The sequence below is a fragment of the Mobula birostris genome, chromosome 2 (genome assembly GCF_030028105.1).
Source record: "Mobula birostris isolate sMobBir1 chromosome 2, sMobBir1.hap1, whole genome shotgun sequence".
In the NCBI taxonomy this organism is placed as follows: Eukaryota; Metazoa; Chordata; class Chondrichthyes; order Myliobatiformes; family Myliobatidae; genus Mobula; species Mobula birostris.
Genome location: NC_092371.1, coordinates 74,831,136 through 74,849,265, shown reverse-complemented (window position 1 = coordinate 74,849,265; position 18,130 = coordinate 74,831,136). Strand labels below are relative to the sequence as shown.

General features: G+C 44.7%; 1 protein-coding gene across 1 annotated transcript in view; it reads right to left on the bottom strand.

The window, feature by feature from the left end:
* The window catches only part of slc13a3 (solute carrier family 13 member 3), a 68,883-nt gene that overhangs the window by 35,804 nt on the left and 14,949 nt on the right, over window positions 1-18,130 (bottom strand). Inside the window, exons 2-5 of the mRNA XM_072243162.1 lie at window positions 10,277-10,542; window positions 9,307-9,485; window positions 7,465-7,522; window positions 2,755-2,937 (exon numbers count right to left, since the gene is read on the bottom strand). Coding sequence (XP_072099263.1) covers window positions 2,755-2,937; window positions 7,465-7,522; window positions 9,307-9,485; window positions 10,277-10,542 — 686 coding nt within the window. The remainder of the gene's footprint in view (window positions 1-2,754; window positions 2,938-7,464; window positions 7,523-9,306; window positions 9,486-10,276; window positions 10,543-18,130) is intronic.

Here is an 18,130-nt window from a genome sequence, read left to right as displayed (position 1 = left end):
CTTGTCCAGCGTCGTTTCTTCCCCACTTCCCTGGCTTGACACACCTAGTCCTGTTCCTAGTACTTCAGTGTCTGTACCTTGCATTTGGGTCCGCCATCAACACCCACCTTATAACATAAGGTCCCAGCTGTAATCTTTCAGCCATGATTCAGCAATGCCTACAACATCATACCTGCCAATCTGTAATTATGCTGCAAGTTCCTCAATCTTATTCTGTATACTGTGTGCATTCAAATACAACAACTTCATTCCTGTATTCACCCTTTTCCATTTTGTCACACCATGCTCAACCTTTTGATTCGTAACTTTGGCTGAGGTCTTACCGACATCTGCCTCCACAACCTCTCTACTAACTGTTCTGACACTCTGGTTCCCATCCCCCTGAAACTCTAGTTTAAACCCCACTGTGCAGCATTAACAAACCTTCCCACTAGGATATCAGTCCCCCTCCAGTTCAGGCACAAACTGTCCCTTCTGTACAGGTCCCACCTTCTCTGGAAGAAAGCCCAATGATCCAAAAATCTTATGCACTTCCTCCTCCACCAACTCTTTAGCCACATATTAAACTGTATAATCTTCCTAGTCCTGGCCTCACTAGCACATGGCATGGGTAGCAATCCTGAGATCACAACGCTGGAGGCTCTGCTCTTTAACTTAGCACCTAACTCCCTGAATTTCCTATGCAGAACCTCGTCCTACCCATGTTATTGGTACCTACATGGACCACGACTTCTGGCTGTTCACCATCCCTCTTAAGAATGGTGAGGACTTGATCTGAGATATCCTGGACCCTGGCACCTGGGAGGCAACGTACAACCCGGAAATCTTGTTCTCACCCACAAAACCTCCTGTCCATTCCCCTAAATAATGAATCACCTTTCTCCACAGCGTGCCTCTCTTCCCCCTTCTCTTCTGAGTCACAGAGCCATACTTAGTGCCAGAGACCTCATCACTGTGACTTTTGTCTGTTAGGTCATTTCCCCCCCCACCCCCTGCAACAGTATCCAGAATGGCATACCCGTTGTTGAGGGGGATGGCCACAGGTGTACTCTGCACAGGCTCCCTAACCTCTTTCCAATTCCTGTCACCCAGCTTCCTGTGTCCTGCACCTCGGGTGTAACTACCTCTCTATATGTCCTATCTATCACCCCCTCAGCCTCCCAAATGATCCAGAGTTCATCCAGTTCCAGCTCCAACTCCTTAATGCAGCTTGTTAGAAGCTGCAGCTGGATGGACTTTTGCAGTTGTAGTGCCTAGGGATACTGGAAGTCTCCCTGGCTTTCCACATCCCATAAGAGGAGCATTACACTATCCTGCCTGGTGTCTCTACTGACCTAGCTGAGAAGATATAAAGAAAAGAAGGAAAAATACTTGAGCATTTCTTCCCTCTGCTTTCTCTGAGTGAGATCTCTGAACTTTCTCTCAGTGCTTAAAGTGAAATAATTGACTTTGGGAACATCTCAATAGATGGGCAAGTGGGTGTAGTTATCCCATTTTGTTCAAGAGCCTAATGGTTGAGGGGTTGTAACTGTTCCTGACCCTGGGGGTGCGAATCCTGAGGTTCTTGTACCTTCTACCTGATGGCAGCAGCAAGAAACGAGCATGGCCTGGGTGGTGAGGATCTCTGATGATGGCTTTCTTAGTTACTCTGAAGGGTGTTTGCCCTGAAATGTTAACTCATCTACTCTTTCCATAGAGGCTGCCAGACCCACTTAATATTTCCAACATTCTCTAAAATCACTTAAATAGTAAAACACTTTCTGCACTCAGTGATTTTCATTGCACCTGTGCCTATGACAATGAACTTGACTTCGATTTTGAATGATGGAAATGAGAGGGCAGCTTCCACATGAAGTGTTGAGGGTTCTGGAATTGATCCATGAGGCAAAGTGAAAGAGAAGGCGGAACAGAGATGCGATTAAAATAGGATGGAAAGAGGCATTTTGAATAGAATCATCAGCAAAGACAGTAGGGTTTGGAGATTTGCGTGCCTCAATGACCCGGAGAGCTATTTTGACTGGAATCAGGGCTTTATGCTTTGGCTCTTGGTAGGTCGAGGGGCAGAGGCCAGACTAAGAGTGGTTCACTGGTCCTCCAGGTTCGGGGGTTCAGCTCAGGGCTAACAACCCTGACTGGTAAAACAAAATTGTTACGGAAACAGCAATGAAGAATCCTTCTACATCTGAGTGCGACGGTATTCCTGAGTCTCCACCCGGGACTTGCGTGACTGACAGTAGTAAAAACTGAGGGGAAGCTACTGACATGAAGGACTCCCTGAAGACTGGCAGGGATGGAAGTCCATAATTGCTGGTCAAATCGCCAGCGGCATAATGGACAATAAGTACACACAGTCATGGTAAGTAATCTCAGGTCACACATAACATTGGTTAGAAGCAGTGATGTGCTTCCTGTCTGTCTGCCATTCTATTTTATTTTTATTTAGTGATACAGCATAGAAACAGGCCAACCCACCCAATTAAACCGTGACCTATGACACCCATGTGACCCATTAACCTACTGACCCATAAGTCTCTGCAATATGTCACTGAGAGAGCATACAAGCTCCTTACAGAGAGCAGTGGGATCAAACCTTGGTTCACCGGCACTGTTACGCTAACCTCCACACTACCTTAAGCCAAGCCTCAGAGAAACACCTACACCACCATTTCTCTGATTCACCACCTCCACAGTTTCCCCAGGCAGAGGGGATAATGGTTTGTTAAAGCAATGTTGAAAAGTCCACTTGCACCTTACATTTTCAGCTGCCCGACCAGAATCAGGTTTGGTGTGGTCCCGGTCAGTGTGGCAGTCCCTCCAATGCTCGCAGCGTAAGGGATGCAGATAAGGAAACCTTTCCACAGGTTCTTCTTTTCTTCTTCTGCCTTCTGTTGCATTAATGTAAACCTGGCATTAATGTCAAGTTTCTCCGGGGTGTTGCTGGCAAAAGAAAGCAAAGGCAAGATATACACTCAGTCATCAGCATCATTATGTGTCGTGTCATATGACATCATCATTATGTGCCATGTCATATGACATAGGTGATCAGGGTCCTATAGCCATGATTGTTCTTGGCAAATTTTTCTACCAAGGTGGTTTGTCACTTCCTTCTGCTGGGTAGCGTCTTTACAAGACAGTTGACCCCAGTCATTATGCAAATAGAAATAATTTAGAAAATGTGTAGCTCGGGTGGTTAATGGTTGGGTTGAGTTCTTCGATCTTGGACGAAATGATGTCCAATCAGCTGATTGAAAAGTATATAAAGACCTTACATTCAGAGGATACACCACAATCAACAGCACACTGATGTTGTCTCCTCATATGGTGAAGTTTGCAAGTAAGTTGCCAAGATTGGAGAACAACTCAACCCAATTATGAATACTCAGACATTGTTTGTCTAGCGTCTATGGTCACATAACCTGGACTTGTGATAAGCACCAGCTGCTCATCTGACCATCCACCACCTGCTTCCTAATACACTCGGTGGCCACTTTACGAGGTACACCAGTACACCAGCTCGCGAATGCCAATATCTAATCGGCCAATCATGTGGCAGCAGCTCAATGTGGCCACCTAGTGTATGTTCCTGTCAACATCTAACCAAATTCCTGAAACATTGTAGAATAGTACAGCACAGTACAGGCCCTTTGGCCCACAATGTTATGCTGACCCTCAAACCCTGCCTCCCATTTAAATTCCTCCATATACCTGTCCAGTAGTCTCTTAGCTTCACTAGTGTATCTGCCTCCACCACTGACTCAGGCAGTGCATTCCATGCACCAACCACTCTGAGTAAAACCCCTTCCTCTAATATCCCCCTTGAACTTCCCATCGTTTACCTTAAAGCCATGTGCTCTTGTATTGAGCAGTGGTGCCCTGGGGAAGAGGCGCTGGCTATCCACTCTATTTATTCCTCTTATTATCTTGTACACCTCTATCATGTCTCCTCTCATCCTCCTTCTCTCCAAAGAGTAAAGCCCTATCTCCCTTAATCTCTGATCATAATGCACACACTCTAAACCAGGCAGCGTCCTGGTAAATCTCCTCTGTACTCTTTCCAATGCTTCCACATCCTTTCTATAGTGAGGCGACCAGAACTGGACACAGTACTCCAAGTGTGGCCTAACCAGAGTTTTATAGAGCTGCACCATTACATCGCGACTCTTAAACTCTATCCCTTGACTTATGAAAGCTAGCACCCCATAAGCTTTCTTAACTACCCTATCTACCTGTGAGGCAACTTTCAGGGATCTGTGGACATGTACCCCCAGATCCCTCTGCTCCTCCACACTACCAAGTATCCTGCCATTTACTTTGTACTCTGCCTTGGAGTTTGTCCTTCCAAAGTGTACCACCTCACAGTTCTCTGGGTTGAACTCCATCTGCCACTTCTCAGCCCACTTCTGCATCCTATCAATGTCTCTCTGCAATCTTTGACAATCCTCTGCACTATCTACAATACCACCAACCTTTGCGTTGTCTGCAAACTTGCCAACCCACCCTTCTACCCTGACATCCAGATCATTAATAAAAATCACGAAAAGTAGAGGTCCCAGAACAGATCCTTGTACACCACTAGTCACAATCCTCCAATCTGAATGTACTCCCTCCACCACAACCCTCTGCCTTCTGCAGGCAAGCCAATTCTGAATCCACCTGGCCAAACTTTCCTGGATCCCATGCCTTCTGACTTTCTGAATAAGCCTACCGTGTGGAACCTTGTCAAATGCCTTACTAAAATCCATATAGATCACATCCACTGCACTGCCCTCATCTATATGCCTGGTCACCTCCTCAAAGAACTCTATCAGGCTTGTTAGACACGATCTGCCCTTCACAAAGCCATGCTGACTGTCCCTGATTCTCTAAATGCCCAGAGATCCTATCTCTAAGAATCTTTTCCAACAGCTTTCCTACCACAGACGTTAGGCTCACTGGTCTATAATTACCCAGACTATCCCTACCACCTTTTTTGAACAAGGGGACAACATTCGCCTCCCTCCAATCCTCCGGTACCATTCCCGTGGACAACGAGGACATAAAGATCCTAGCCAGAGGCTCAGCAATCTCTTCCCTCACCTCGTGGAGCAGCCTGGGGAACATTCTGTCAGGCCCCGGGGACTTATCCGTCCTAATGTATTTTAACAACTCCAACACTTCCTCTCCCTTAATATCAACATGCTCCAGAACATCAACCTCACTCATATTGTCCTCACCATCATCAAGTTCCCTCTCATTGGTGAATACTGAAGAGAAGTATTCATTGAGGACCTCACTCACTTCCACAGCCTCCAGGCGCATCTTCCCACCTTTATCTCTAATCAGTCCTACCTTCACTCCTGTCATCCTTTTTTTCTTCACATAATTGAAGAATGCCTTGGGGTTTTCCTTTACCCTACTCACCAAGGCCTTCTCATGCCCCCTTCTTGCTCTTCTCAGCCCCTTCTTAAGCTCCTTTCTTCCTTCCCTATATTCCTCAATAGACCCATCTGATCCTTGCTTCCTAAACCTCATGTATGCTGCCTTCTTCCACCTGACTAGATTTTCCACCTCACTTGTCACCCATGGTTCCTTCACCCTACCATTCTTTATCTTCCTCACCGGGACAAATTTATCCCTAACGTCCCGCAAGAGATCTCTAAACATCAACCACATGTCCATAGTATATTTCCCTGCAAAAACATCATCCCAATTCACATCCACAAGTTCTAGCCTTATAGCCTCATAATTTGCCCTTCCCCAATTAAAAATTTTCCTATCCTCTCTGATTCTATCCTTTTCCATGATAATGCTAAAGGCCAGGGAGCGGTGGTCAATGTCCCCCAGATGCTCACCCACTGAGAGAGCTGTGACCTGACCCGGTTCATTACGTAGTACTAGATCTAGTATGGCATTCCCCCTGGTTGGCCTGTCCACATACTGTGACAGGAATCCATCCTGGACACACTTAACAAACTCTGCCCCATCTAAACCCTTGGAACTAATCAGGTGCCAATCAATATTAGGGAAGTTAAAGTCACCCATGATAACAACCCTGTTTTTTTGCACCTTTCCAAAATCTGCCTCCCAATCTGCTCCTCTGTATCTCTGCTGCTACCAGGGAGCCTATAGAATACCCCCAATAGAGTAACTGCTCCCTTCCTGTTCCTGACTTCCAACCATACTGACTCAAAAGAGGATCCTGCTACATTACCCACCCTTTCTGTAGCTGTAATAGTATCCCCGACCAGTAATGCCACCCCTCCTCCCCTTTTTCCGCCTCTCTATCTCTTTTAAAGCACTGAAATCCAGGAATATTGAGAATCCATTCCTGCCCTGGTGCCAGCCAAGTCTCTATAATGGCCACTACATCATAATTCCGTGTATGTATCCAAGCTCTCAGTTCATCACCTTTGTTCCTGATACTTCTTGCATTGAGATACACACATTTCAGCCCTTCTACCTTACTGTCTTTACAGCGTTTATTCTGCTTCTCTTTCCTCAAAGCCTCTCTATATGTTAGATCTGGCTTTACTCCGTGTACTTCTTTCACTGCTCTATCGCTCTAGGTCCCATCCCCCTTGCAAATTACAAACGTTTGTAGTTTAAACCCTCCTGAACCATGCTAGCAAACCTACCTGCAAGGATATTGCTCCCCCTCGAGTTCAGGTGCAACCCATCCAATCTGTACAGGTCCCACCTTCCCCAGAAGAGATTCCAATGATCCAAAAATCTAAAACCCAGCTCCCTGCACCAACTCCTCAGCCACGCATTCAACTGCCATCTCCTCCAATTCTTACCATCACTGTCACGTAGCATTGGCAGCAATCCTGAGAACACCACCCTTGAGGTCCTGTTCTTCAGCCTTCTGCCTAGTTCCCGAAACTCACACTTCAGGACCTCATCCCTCTTCCTGCCTATGTCATTGGTCCCAACATGTATCATGACTTCTGGTTGCTTTCCCTCTCGTACCAGGATGTCGTGCACCCGGTCAGAGACATCCCGGACCCTGGCACCCGGGAGGCAACAAACCATGCGGGTGTCCTTCTCACGTCCACAAAATCTCCTGTCTGCTCCCCTGACTATAGAGTCTCCAATGACGACAGCTCTCCTCTTCTCCGTCCCACCCTTCTGCACCACCGGGTCAGATTCAGTGCCGGAGGCCCTGCCACCGTGGCTCACACCCGGTCTGTCGTCCCCGCCAACAGTATTGTGAACCTGTTGCTTTAGAACTAAAAGGTTATGAACCCAGTAAAAGATTTAGGCTGATCAGAATATATTTTTCTTAATAAGTAGTTTAGAAAATTTGTGGGCCGGAAGGGTAGATAGGATTAGGCTGGAAAGAGAACTGCAAGTGGAAGATCAACTAGACCTATTGGAAGTGGACGGGCTGTGTGGCCAACTTCCATCTTTTTCATCTGTCCGTTTATTTTTAGTGCACATTCAATCTCTGTTGAAGGTTTATGCACAAAATCTTCTGCAAAGTACCTGTCGTCAGAAGACAAATGGATCCCCTCATTGGGCAGTGGTTCCTTTGAAGTATTATCTGGAGGAAGAAATAGGAGGTGACAACAACATCAAATGAGCACTAACTCGGTGTTATAAAACAAGTCTCAATGTCATATAGTTTGACAATTTTTAACCTTGAAATTAAATTTTCAGATTATCCGTCAGGCAGCATTTGAGTAGTCCGGGAGCAAAGTGCAGAGAGGTGTTAATTAGTCTCCAGGGAGCCACTGGTCTTGGGAAATAAGACGTTATGTGGTGAGCTGATTTATTCATTGATTAAATGCGATTAAGGTCACGTCAAGTCAAGTTTATTATCATTTAACTATATACATATATACCATCAAAGGAGACAATGTATCTCCAGACCAGGGTGTAAAGCACTATAGTAAACATAACACACAATCGCTTAGGAAAGTGAGGATAAAATCTACAGAAGAATTATGCATAAATAAATAAAGTGCATAAGTTAAATATTGTAAAGTACAGAACAGATTAACCAGTGACACTTCGAATACGATGCATCAGGGAGTTCAGAAGCCTCATGGCCTGGGGGAAGAAACCGTTTCTCATCCTGACTGTTCTTGTTTTTATGCATCGGAGTCTCCTGCCTGTTGGTAGAAAGTCAAAGACGATGCTGGATGGATGGGTGGGGTCCTTAATAATACTAAGGGCCCTGTGTATGCAGCGCTTCTGATAAATGCCCCCGGTGGTTGGTAGGATCTTCTCAGCCATTCTCACAGTCCTCTGTAGGGACTTGTGGTCTGATGCTCGGCTGCACCCGTACCGGATGGGGATGCAACTTATCAGGATGGTCTCAGTGGTGCTCCTATAAAATTCAGTTGGGGGAGGGGGTGGTTCGTGGAACATCAATTGTCTCAATCACCTTAAGAAGTGGAGGTGCTGTTGTGCCTTCTTGTTCAGGGAGGTGATATTAAGGGACCAGGTGAGGTCATCCATGATGTGAACTCCCAGGAACTCGGTGCACTCAACTCTCTCTACAGAGGAGCCACGTATGCGCAGAGGGAGATGGTTCATCTGCACCTTCCTGAAGTCCACAGTGATTTCCTGGGTTCAATTTGCTCCTCTCGGGATTGGCCATCTGGCAGCCTTTGCAGCACTAACCTTTGGACCCCTTCATATTTAGTCTGAGCCTTTCATCTTCTCCCTGCTCGTGATAATCAACCGCAAACGGAACGTTTTTAAGCCACTTCAACACCCGGTGCTCTGAACGTTATTACTTTGCTCTTGGACGTCCGCCTGCAGCCTGCTCATGGTTTACTTTGTAACACTTCTTCATATTCAGTGTCACTTGCAGAGTTACAGAACAGCAGGTTCCCCTTGGGCAAGGTGCAGCACCGGCTTACCCCCCCCCCCACCCGATCAGGGTCACGTGAAGCCACGGGAGCAGGTGGTGTACATCGCAAGTCCTGGTTATGTGACCACTGATGCCAGGCAGACAACCTCTGAAGAGTATTGATAATGACTGGGGTCACCCACCTTGTAAAGACACTGCCCAGAAGGCAAAGGCAAACCAGGAAAAAATGGCCAAGGACAATCATGGTCAAAGACCATGATCACCCACGTCATACAATGTGGCACTTAATGATGATGATGAGACTGTGGTAGAATCTCAAAGGAAAGTAAGTTGAATATTGGATTAATGTAAATGGGCAGCTGTTGTTTGGTGTACACACAGTAGGCCAAAGGGCCTGTTTCTGTGCGGCATCACATCAGGAGACGCAATGATTCGTGTGAAACCAGACTGGAAGTTGCAATGCAGTAACATCATAAATATCAATGTTTTAAAGTTTATTAGGCTACCTTTACAGCTTGAGTCTTCTTCACAGTCGTTCAACTTCACAGACTCACAGGTAGCTTGCATGCTGCAGAACAGGCTTTGGAGCACTGCCCTGGCTATAGGCATCATTAAGGCAGTAGTGGCAGTGTTACTGAGCCACATTGACAGGAAACTGGTGGTGATCATCATTCCCAGGATTAGCCTACAAAACACAAGACAACAATAGCACTCAATCTCTGCCCCAGTGCAAGTACCCTTAATTGAAATGGTCACAGATCCCTCAATGTCACATGTTGATAAGGTGGTTAAGAAGGTGTATGGTGTGTTGGCCTTCACGAGTTGGGGTATTGAGAGCCACGGGGTAATGTTGCAGCTCTATAAAGCTCAGGTGAGAGCACACTTGGAATATTGTGCTCTGGTCTAGTCACCTCATTAGAGGAAGGATAGGCAAGTGTTAGAGACGGTATAGAGAAGATTACCAGGATTAGAGCACGTCTTGTAAGGATACAGTACAATAATTATTACAGAACTATTGAAACAATTCCAGTTTGTTAATCTGGACTCAGAAATAGTAAAACTCTGATTGATATTGCCATTTTGCACATCGGTTGTTCAATCTTTCTTTGAGCAGCTTTCCATTCATTTGTTCTACTGTGAATGCCTGCAAGAAAATGAACCTCAAGGTAGTATATGGTGACATATATGTACTTAAATTGTATTTAATTATTTAGTGATTCAGCGTGGAACAGGTCTGGTTTAATAAGCAACACCAACCAGCAGCCCTAGCCTAATCGCGGGACTATTTACAATGACCAACCGGTTCGTCTTTGGACCATGGGAAGGAACCGGAGCACCCAGGGGAAACCCATGTGGTTACAGGGAGAACGTACAAACTCCTTACAGATGGTGCCAGATTTGATCTCCGAACTCTGACGCACCGAGCCGTAACGGCGTCACGCTAACCGCGGTGAAATAATACTTTGCTCTCCTTACCTTGCCGGAGATGACCCCACAATGAGGAGGACAGATAATGCTATTCGCCGGTGTAAGTTCCACTCTTCTACGGCCAATGCCATGATTAGGCCACTCATGAAGAGAACGTTGGGATCAAGGAGGTACTGAGGACAAACCTTACTGGACGGCAAGATCTCCAGGAGAGGAAAGAGACTGATGGGCAGCAAGGAGGTCACTGGGATTGGTAGGGCCTCTGTGCACCAGTACACAGCCATCAGGAGAACCACAAAGAGACATCGTCCCTCCTGGAAAAGATGCAGATTCATAGAGTTGTACAGTCCCCTTCCACCACAACCACCAGGTTCAGGAGCTGTTATTCCCCTTCAACCGTCAGGCTCTTGAACCAGCGTTATATTCACTCATCTCGACCCTGAACTGACCCCATAACCTATGGACTCACTTTCAAGGGCTCTCACCTCACAATCTCAGGACTATCTATCTATCAATCTATTTTTTAAATTTATTTGCACAGTTTGTCTTCTTTTGCACGTTGGTTGCTTGTGGGTCCTTGGTTGTGTGTAGTTTTTCATTGGTTCTATTTTCTTTGTCCTACTGTGAAAGGCCACAAGAAAATAAATCTCACGTTAGTCTATAATGATATATACACATTCTGATAATCAATTTACTTTGAACTTCGAACATATCAATGGTGACTAGGATCTCTGGGACTCTGTACCTCCTTCTTCACCTGGTCCTTGACCTCTTAATTGGGAGACCACAGTCCGTGAGGACTGGTATTAACATCTCCTCTGCAATGACAACCAACACTTTACAGTGCCAGTGACCTGAATTCAATTCCCGTCGTTGTCTGCAAGGATTTTGTATCTAACATGGAAATCTACCACACATTACAGGCCCTTCGGCCCACAATGTTGTGCTGACCATGTAACCTACTTTAGAATTGCCTGGAATTTCCCTCCCACATGGAATTGTATGTTCTCCCCTTGACCACGTGGGTTTCCTTTATCCTCCCACCTCCCAAAGATGTACGAGTTAGTAGGTTAATTGGCCACATTTATGCAATTGGGCAGCGTGGGCTCATTGGGCCAGAAGGGCCTGTTACCATGCTGTATCTCTAAATAATAAAATAAACCTCAAAGGTGTGTGATTCAGCCCGAGTCTCTCCTCACGCATGGCTGTGCGGCCCGGCACAACTCCAACACCGAAGACACCACTGTTATTGGCAGAGCTTCAGATGGTGACAAGGAGGCGTACAGGAGTGAGGTAGATCAGCTGGCTGAGTGGTTGTCACAACGACAACCTTGCACACAACGTCAGCAAGTCCAAGGAATTGATGTGGACTTTGGGAAGGAGGAGCTGGGAGGACACCACTCCTTACTGAGAGGTCAGTGGTGAAAAGGGTGAGCAGCTTTAAGTTCCTGGGAGACAACATTTCAGGGATCTATCCTTGGCCCAACATATTGATGCAATCATGAAGAAAGCATGCCAGCAGCTATATTTTATTAGGAGTTTGAGGATATTTGGTACATCACCAAAGACTAGTAAATTTCTACAGATGTACCATGGAGAGCATTGTAACTGGTTGTATCACTGCCTAGCATGGAAGCTCCAATGATCAGGACCGAAAGAGACTGCAGACGCAACCAGCTCTGTCATGGACACAAACCTCTCCACGTCAGGGACATCTTCAAAAGGCAAGACATTCCCTCTTCTTATTACTGTCACCGGAGAGGAGGTACTGGAACCTGAAATCCATTTTAGGAACAGCTTCTTCCGTTCCACCATCAGATTTCGGAGTGATCGATAGCCACTACGTCACTATTCCTCGATCACACTATTTATTTATTTATTGGTTTGTTTTATTGTAACTTATAATAATTTTTTTTGTCTTGCACTGTACTGCTGCCACAAAACAACTCATTTCATGACATACGTTAGTGGTAATAAACCTAGCTCTGATTCTCCACCATTCCCATTTGCCTGAATTTGGCCCCAATATCTCTAAACTATTCCTATCGATCGATCTGTCTAAGTGTCTTCTATTCATAGTGTACGTATTAAAAATTAAATGGTTGTATTTGATATTAATAACTATAGAAGGGAGGTTTTCAATCCAATTTGTCTGTGCCTGTTCTTTTAAAAGGTGGCTAGATAATCGAATTCCTTTGTTTTTTCATACCATTGGGCAGGAATTGCAGAAGCCTGAAGTATCACACCAGTAGGTTCAAGGACATCGTCTTCCCCTCGGGTAGCGGGATGGAGATGCATCTCTACCAAAGGAGGTGTAAGGTGCTCCTTCCCTCCACTAGCCTGCAGGTCACCCTTAGGCACCTGCTTAGCCCCAACCACGCCCCTCCCCCCACCGATCGGGGTCATATAAAACCATGGGAGCAGGTGCTGGGTGGTCATATGAGCAGCTGGAGTATATCACAAGTCCTGGTAATGCCAGGCAGACAATCTCTGAAGAGCATTGATAATGGCTGGGATCACCCATCTTGTAAAGACACTGCCCAGAAGAAGGCAATGGCAAACCAGTTCTGTAGAAAATTTGCCAGTTAGATTCATGGTCATGGATAGAGAAAAGAATAAGAGCAATGGCGGAAAAAGGGTCCCCACAGGCAACATCAGATTAAAGACAGAAAGAAGACGATAATTGCCCACATCATATGACATAGCACATAATGATGTTGATGGCTGCCCTTCATCCAATCAATTCTTGAACCAACTGGCGCAACCCTGATCACTGGAGTTTACCAACAACATGACAACTTCAATCACTTTGCACTAAAACATATTCTTTTCTTTTTTAAGCAACTTTTATGTGTGTTGCTTGAAATTCCAGCATCTGCAGATCTCCTCGTGTTTGCGTTTTTTCTTTTTTAATTGTGTTTTCTGGAAAAAAATTGAGTTTTATTTATGTTTTTCATGTGAATGTTGCTTATATCATGCTATATGACTGTGATGCTACTGCAAGTAAGCTTTTCATTCCACCTGAAGTCAGAAGTTTACATACACAATAGACAACAGACAATAGGTGCAGGAGTAGGCCATTCAATCCTTCGAGCTAGCACCACCATTCACTGTGATCATGGCTGATCATCCACAATCAGTACCCTTTTCCTGCCTTCTCCCCATATCCCTTGACTCCGCTATTTTTAAGAGCTCTATCTAACTCTTACTTGAAAGAATCCGGAGAATTGGCCTCCACTGCCTTCTGAGGCAGAGCATTCCACAGAACCACAACCCTCTGTGTGAAAAAGTTTTTCCTCAACTCCGTTCTAAATGGTCTACCCCTTATTCTTAAACTGTGGCCTCTGGTTCTGGACACCCCCAACATCGGGTACATGTTTCCTGCCTCTAGCGTGTCCAATCCCTAAATAATCTTATATGTTTCAATCAGATCCCCTCTCCCCTCTCATCCGCCTTACACCTTAGCCAAATACATTTAAACTCAGTTTTTCCACAATTCCTGACATTTAATCCTAGAAAACATTCCCTGCCTTAGGTCAGTTAGGATCACTACTTTATTTTAAGAATGTGAAATGTCAGAATAATTGTAGAGAGAATGTTTTATTTCAGCTTTTATTTCTTTCATCACTTTCCCAGTGGGTCAGAAGTTTACATACACTTTGTTAGTATTTGGTAGCATTGCCTTTAAATTGTTTAACTTGGGTCAAACGTTTTGGGTAGCCTTCCACAAGCTTCTCACAGTAAGCTGCTGGAATTTTGTTCCATTCCTCCAGACAACTGGTGTAACTGAGTCAGGTTACTCCTTGCTCATACATGTTTTTTCAGTTCTGCCCACAAATTTTCTATCGGATTGAGGTCAGAGAATGATGTCAAGTCTAGTTCATCCTTGGGAGCAATTCCCAAACGCCTGACGGTACCGTATTCATCTGTACAAACAATAGTATGCAAGTATAAACACCATGGGACTACACAGGCGTCATACCACTGAGGAAGGAGACGCATTCTGTCTCCTAGAGATGAACGTACTTTGGCGCGAAAAGTACAAATCAATCCCAGAACAACAGTATAGGACTTTGTGAAGATGCTGGAGGAAACAGGTAGACAAGTATCTATATCCACAGTAAAACGAGTCCTATATCGACATAACCTGAAAGGCTGCTCAGCAAGGAAGAAGCCACTGCTCCAGAACTGCCATCAAAAAGCCAGACTGCAGTTTGCAAGTGCACATGGGGACAAAGATTTTCTTTTTGGTGAAATGTCCTCTGGTCTGATGAAACAAAAGTTAAACTGTTTGGCCATAATGACCATTGTTATGTTTGGAGGAAAAAGGGTGAGGCTTGCAAGCCGAAGAACACCATCCCAACCGTGAAGCATGGGGGTGGCAGCATCATGTTGTGGAGGTGCTTTGCTACAGGAGGGACTGGTGCACTTCACAAAATGGATGGCATCATGAGGAAGAAAAATTATGTGGATATATTGAAGCAACATCTCAAGACATCAGCCAGGAAACTAAAGCTCAGTCACAAATGGGTCTTCCAAATGGACCATGACCCCAAGCATACCTCCAAAGTTGTGGCAAAATTGCCTCAGGACAACAAAGTCAAGGTATTGGAGTGGCCATCACAAAGCCCTGACCTCAATCCGATAGAAAATTTGTGGGCAGAACTGAAAAAACATGTGCGAGCAAGGAGCCTACAAGCCTGACTCAGTTACACCAGTTCTGTCTTGAGAAATGGAACAAAATTCCAGCAACTTATTGTGACAAGCTTGTGGAAGGCTACCCAAAACATTTGACCCAAGTTAAACAATTTAAAGGCAATGCTACCAAATACTAACAAAGTGTATGTAAACTTCTAACCCACTGGAAAAGTGATGAAAGAAATAAAAGCTGAAATAAATCATTCTCTCTACTATTATTCTGACATTTCACATTCTTGAAATAAAGTAGTGATCCTAACTGACCTAAGACAGGGAATGTTTTCTAGGATTAAATGTCAGGAATTGTGAAAAACTGAGCTTAAGTGTATTTGGCTAAGGTGTATGTAAACTTCTGACCACAACTGTAGATAGTCATAGTCATAGTCATAGTCATACTTTATTAATCTCGGGGGAAATTGGTTTTCGTTACAGTTGCACCATAAATAATAAATAGTAATAGAACCATAAATAGTTAAATAGTAATATGTAAATTATGCCAGTAAATTATGAAATAAGTCCAGGACCAGCCTATTGGCTCAGCGTGTCTGACCCTCCAAGGGAGGAGTTGTAAAGTTTGATGGCCACAGGCAGGAATGACTTCCTATGACGCTCTGTGCTGCATCTCGGTGGAATGAGTCTCTGGCTGAATGTACTCCTGTGCCCACCCAGTACATTATGTAGTGGATGGGAGACATTGACCAAGATGACATGCAACTTAGACAGCATCCTCTTGTCAGACACCACGAGAGAGTCCAGTTCCATCCCCACAACATCACTGGCCTTACGAATGAGTTTGTTGATTCTGTTGGTGTCTGCCACCCTCAGCCTGCTGCCCCAGCACACAACAGCAAACATGATAGCACTGGCCACCACAGACTTGTAGAATATCCTCAGCATCGTCCGGCAGATGTTAAGGGACCTCAGTCTCCTCAGGAAATGGAGATGGCTCTGACCCTTCTTGTAGACAGCCTCAGTGTTCTTTGACCAGTCCAGTTTATTGTCAATTCGTATCCCTGGGTATTTGTAATCCTCCACCATGTCCACACTGACCCCCTGGATGGAAACAGGGGTCACCGGTACTTTAGCTCTCTTCAGGTCTACCACCAGCTCCTTAGTCTTTTTCACATTAAGCTGCAGATAATTCTGCTCACACCATGTGACAAAGTTTCCTACCGTAGCCCTGTACTCAGCCTCATCTCCCTTGCTGATGCGTCCAACTATGGCAGAGTCATCGGAAAACTTCTGAAGATGACAAGACTCTGTGCGGTAGTTGAAGTCAAAAGCTCTCAAAGTTCAAAGTAAATTGTACTATCAAATACAATTTCACCATATACAACCATGAGATTTATTTTCCTGTGGGCTTACTCAGCAAATCTATAGAAAAGGAACTATAACGGGGTTAATGAAGTATAGCAACCAGAGTGCAGAAGACAACAAACAAATGGTACAGCGGACTTTTACCACTGTGCCATTGAGAGCATACTCAGCAACTGCATCTCAGTGTGGTATGGCAATTGTCCCGTATTGGACCGCAAAGCACTCCAGCATGCGCTGAAAACTGCCCAGCCGATTATCAGCACACAATTGCCCACCATTGAGAACACCTACCATAAACGCTGCCTGGGCAGGGAAAAAGCATCATCAGGGATGCATCTCACCCTAACCATGGACTTTTTACTCTCCTCCCATCCGGTAGGTGTTACAGGAGCCTCCGCTCCCACACCAGCAGACACAGGAAGAGCTTCTTCCCTGAGGCTGTGACCCTGCTGAACCTCACATCACAGCGCTAAGCAGTATTGCATCCGTATTGTTCTGTCTCAGTACTTTTATATTTGTGTGCTGTAGCACTTACTTTTTATTTGCAGTTATTTCATAAATAACACTATTCTTTGCATTTCTGGTCAGATGCTAACTGCATTTCATTGGCTTTGTATCTGTACTCGGCACAATGACAATAAAGTTTGAATCTAATTTAATCTAATCTAGTCTAAACAAACTGTGCAAATACAAATGAATAGCAATAAATAGCACTCTAGTTGTTATCCATTAAATTATACATCTAATATTTCCCAAAATAATGAATCTCCTTCCAGGCCACCCTTGGGAAGTCAGAGGGTCACATTTTTTAAGCCAAAATCAGTCCAAGTGTAGCCTCCTGTACTGACTTCAACTATAATCTAGAGAATTGCAGGTAGGTTGTGTTACAGTGGGAAGGAGATGTCAATAACTTGTAGAAAAAATACTATATGGCACTGATTTGATCTGGCAATAAATCTACACAATGCATGAAAGTGTAAGTCTGTAATTGGAATTGTAAATAATTAAAAACAATAAGCATTAATGTCTCTTGTCTCTGACAAGTGAGTAACACTCTAGCTTTTAACCCTATCTATGTCATTCATAATTTAATATACTTCCATCACATTTTCCCTCAACCTCCAATGCTCCAGAGCAAACAATACAAGTTTGTCCAACTCTCCCTACAATTAGTATTGGCTAGTCCAAGCAGCATCTGGGTGTGAGTCCCAACCTTCAGACAGCCAGTGTAACAAATATGCTGCATATAAACAGATGTTGGTAGCAAGAAAGTACTCCATCAGACTGATGTTATGAGGTGTGTTTTTATTACAATATTTCATACTCACTAATTTCTGACAGGAATACGTTTCAGATATTCAAAGTCAGCACAGGAGTGGAAGCTAGGAAGTAAGATGCCAGTGAAAATACTGGAAAATCTTAGCAGGTCAGTCACCAGTTAGAAAGGGTTAATCACAAACACGAGAAAGTCTGCTGATGCTGGAAATCCAAAGCAACACACACAAAATGCTGGAGAAACTCAGCAGGTCTGGCAGCATCTATGAAAATGGATAAACGGTCGACATGTTGGGCCGAGCGCCTTCATCAGGACTGAGAAAGAAGGGGGGAAATGCCAGAATAAGAAGGCGGGGGGAGGGGAAGGAGGCTTGCTGGAAGATGATAGGGGAAGCTAGATAGGTTGGAAAGGTCAAAGGTTGGAGAAGAAAGAATCTGATAAGAGAAGAGAGTACACAATAGGAGAAAGGGAAGGAGGAGAGGATCTGGGGGAGATGATAGGCAGGAGAGAGAGTCAATGTTTAAGGTCAAAGATACTTCTAGCTTTTCGGTTCTTATTTCATATTTCCAAGCATCTGCAATGTTTTGATTTTCAAGCCAAATTACATGGTT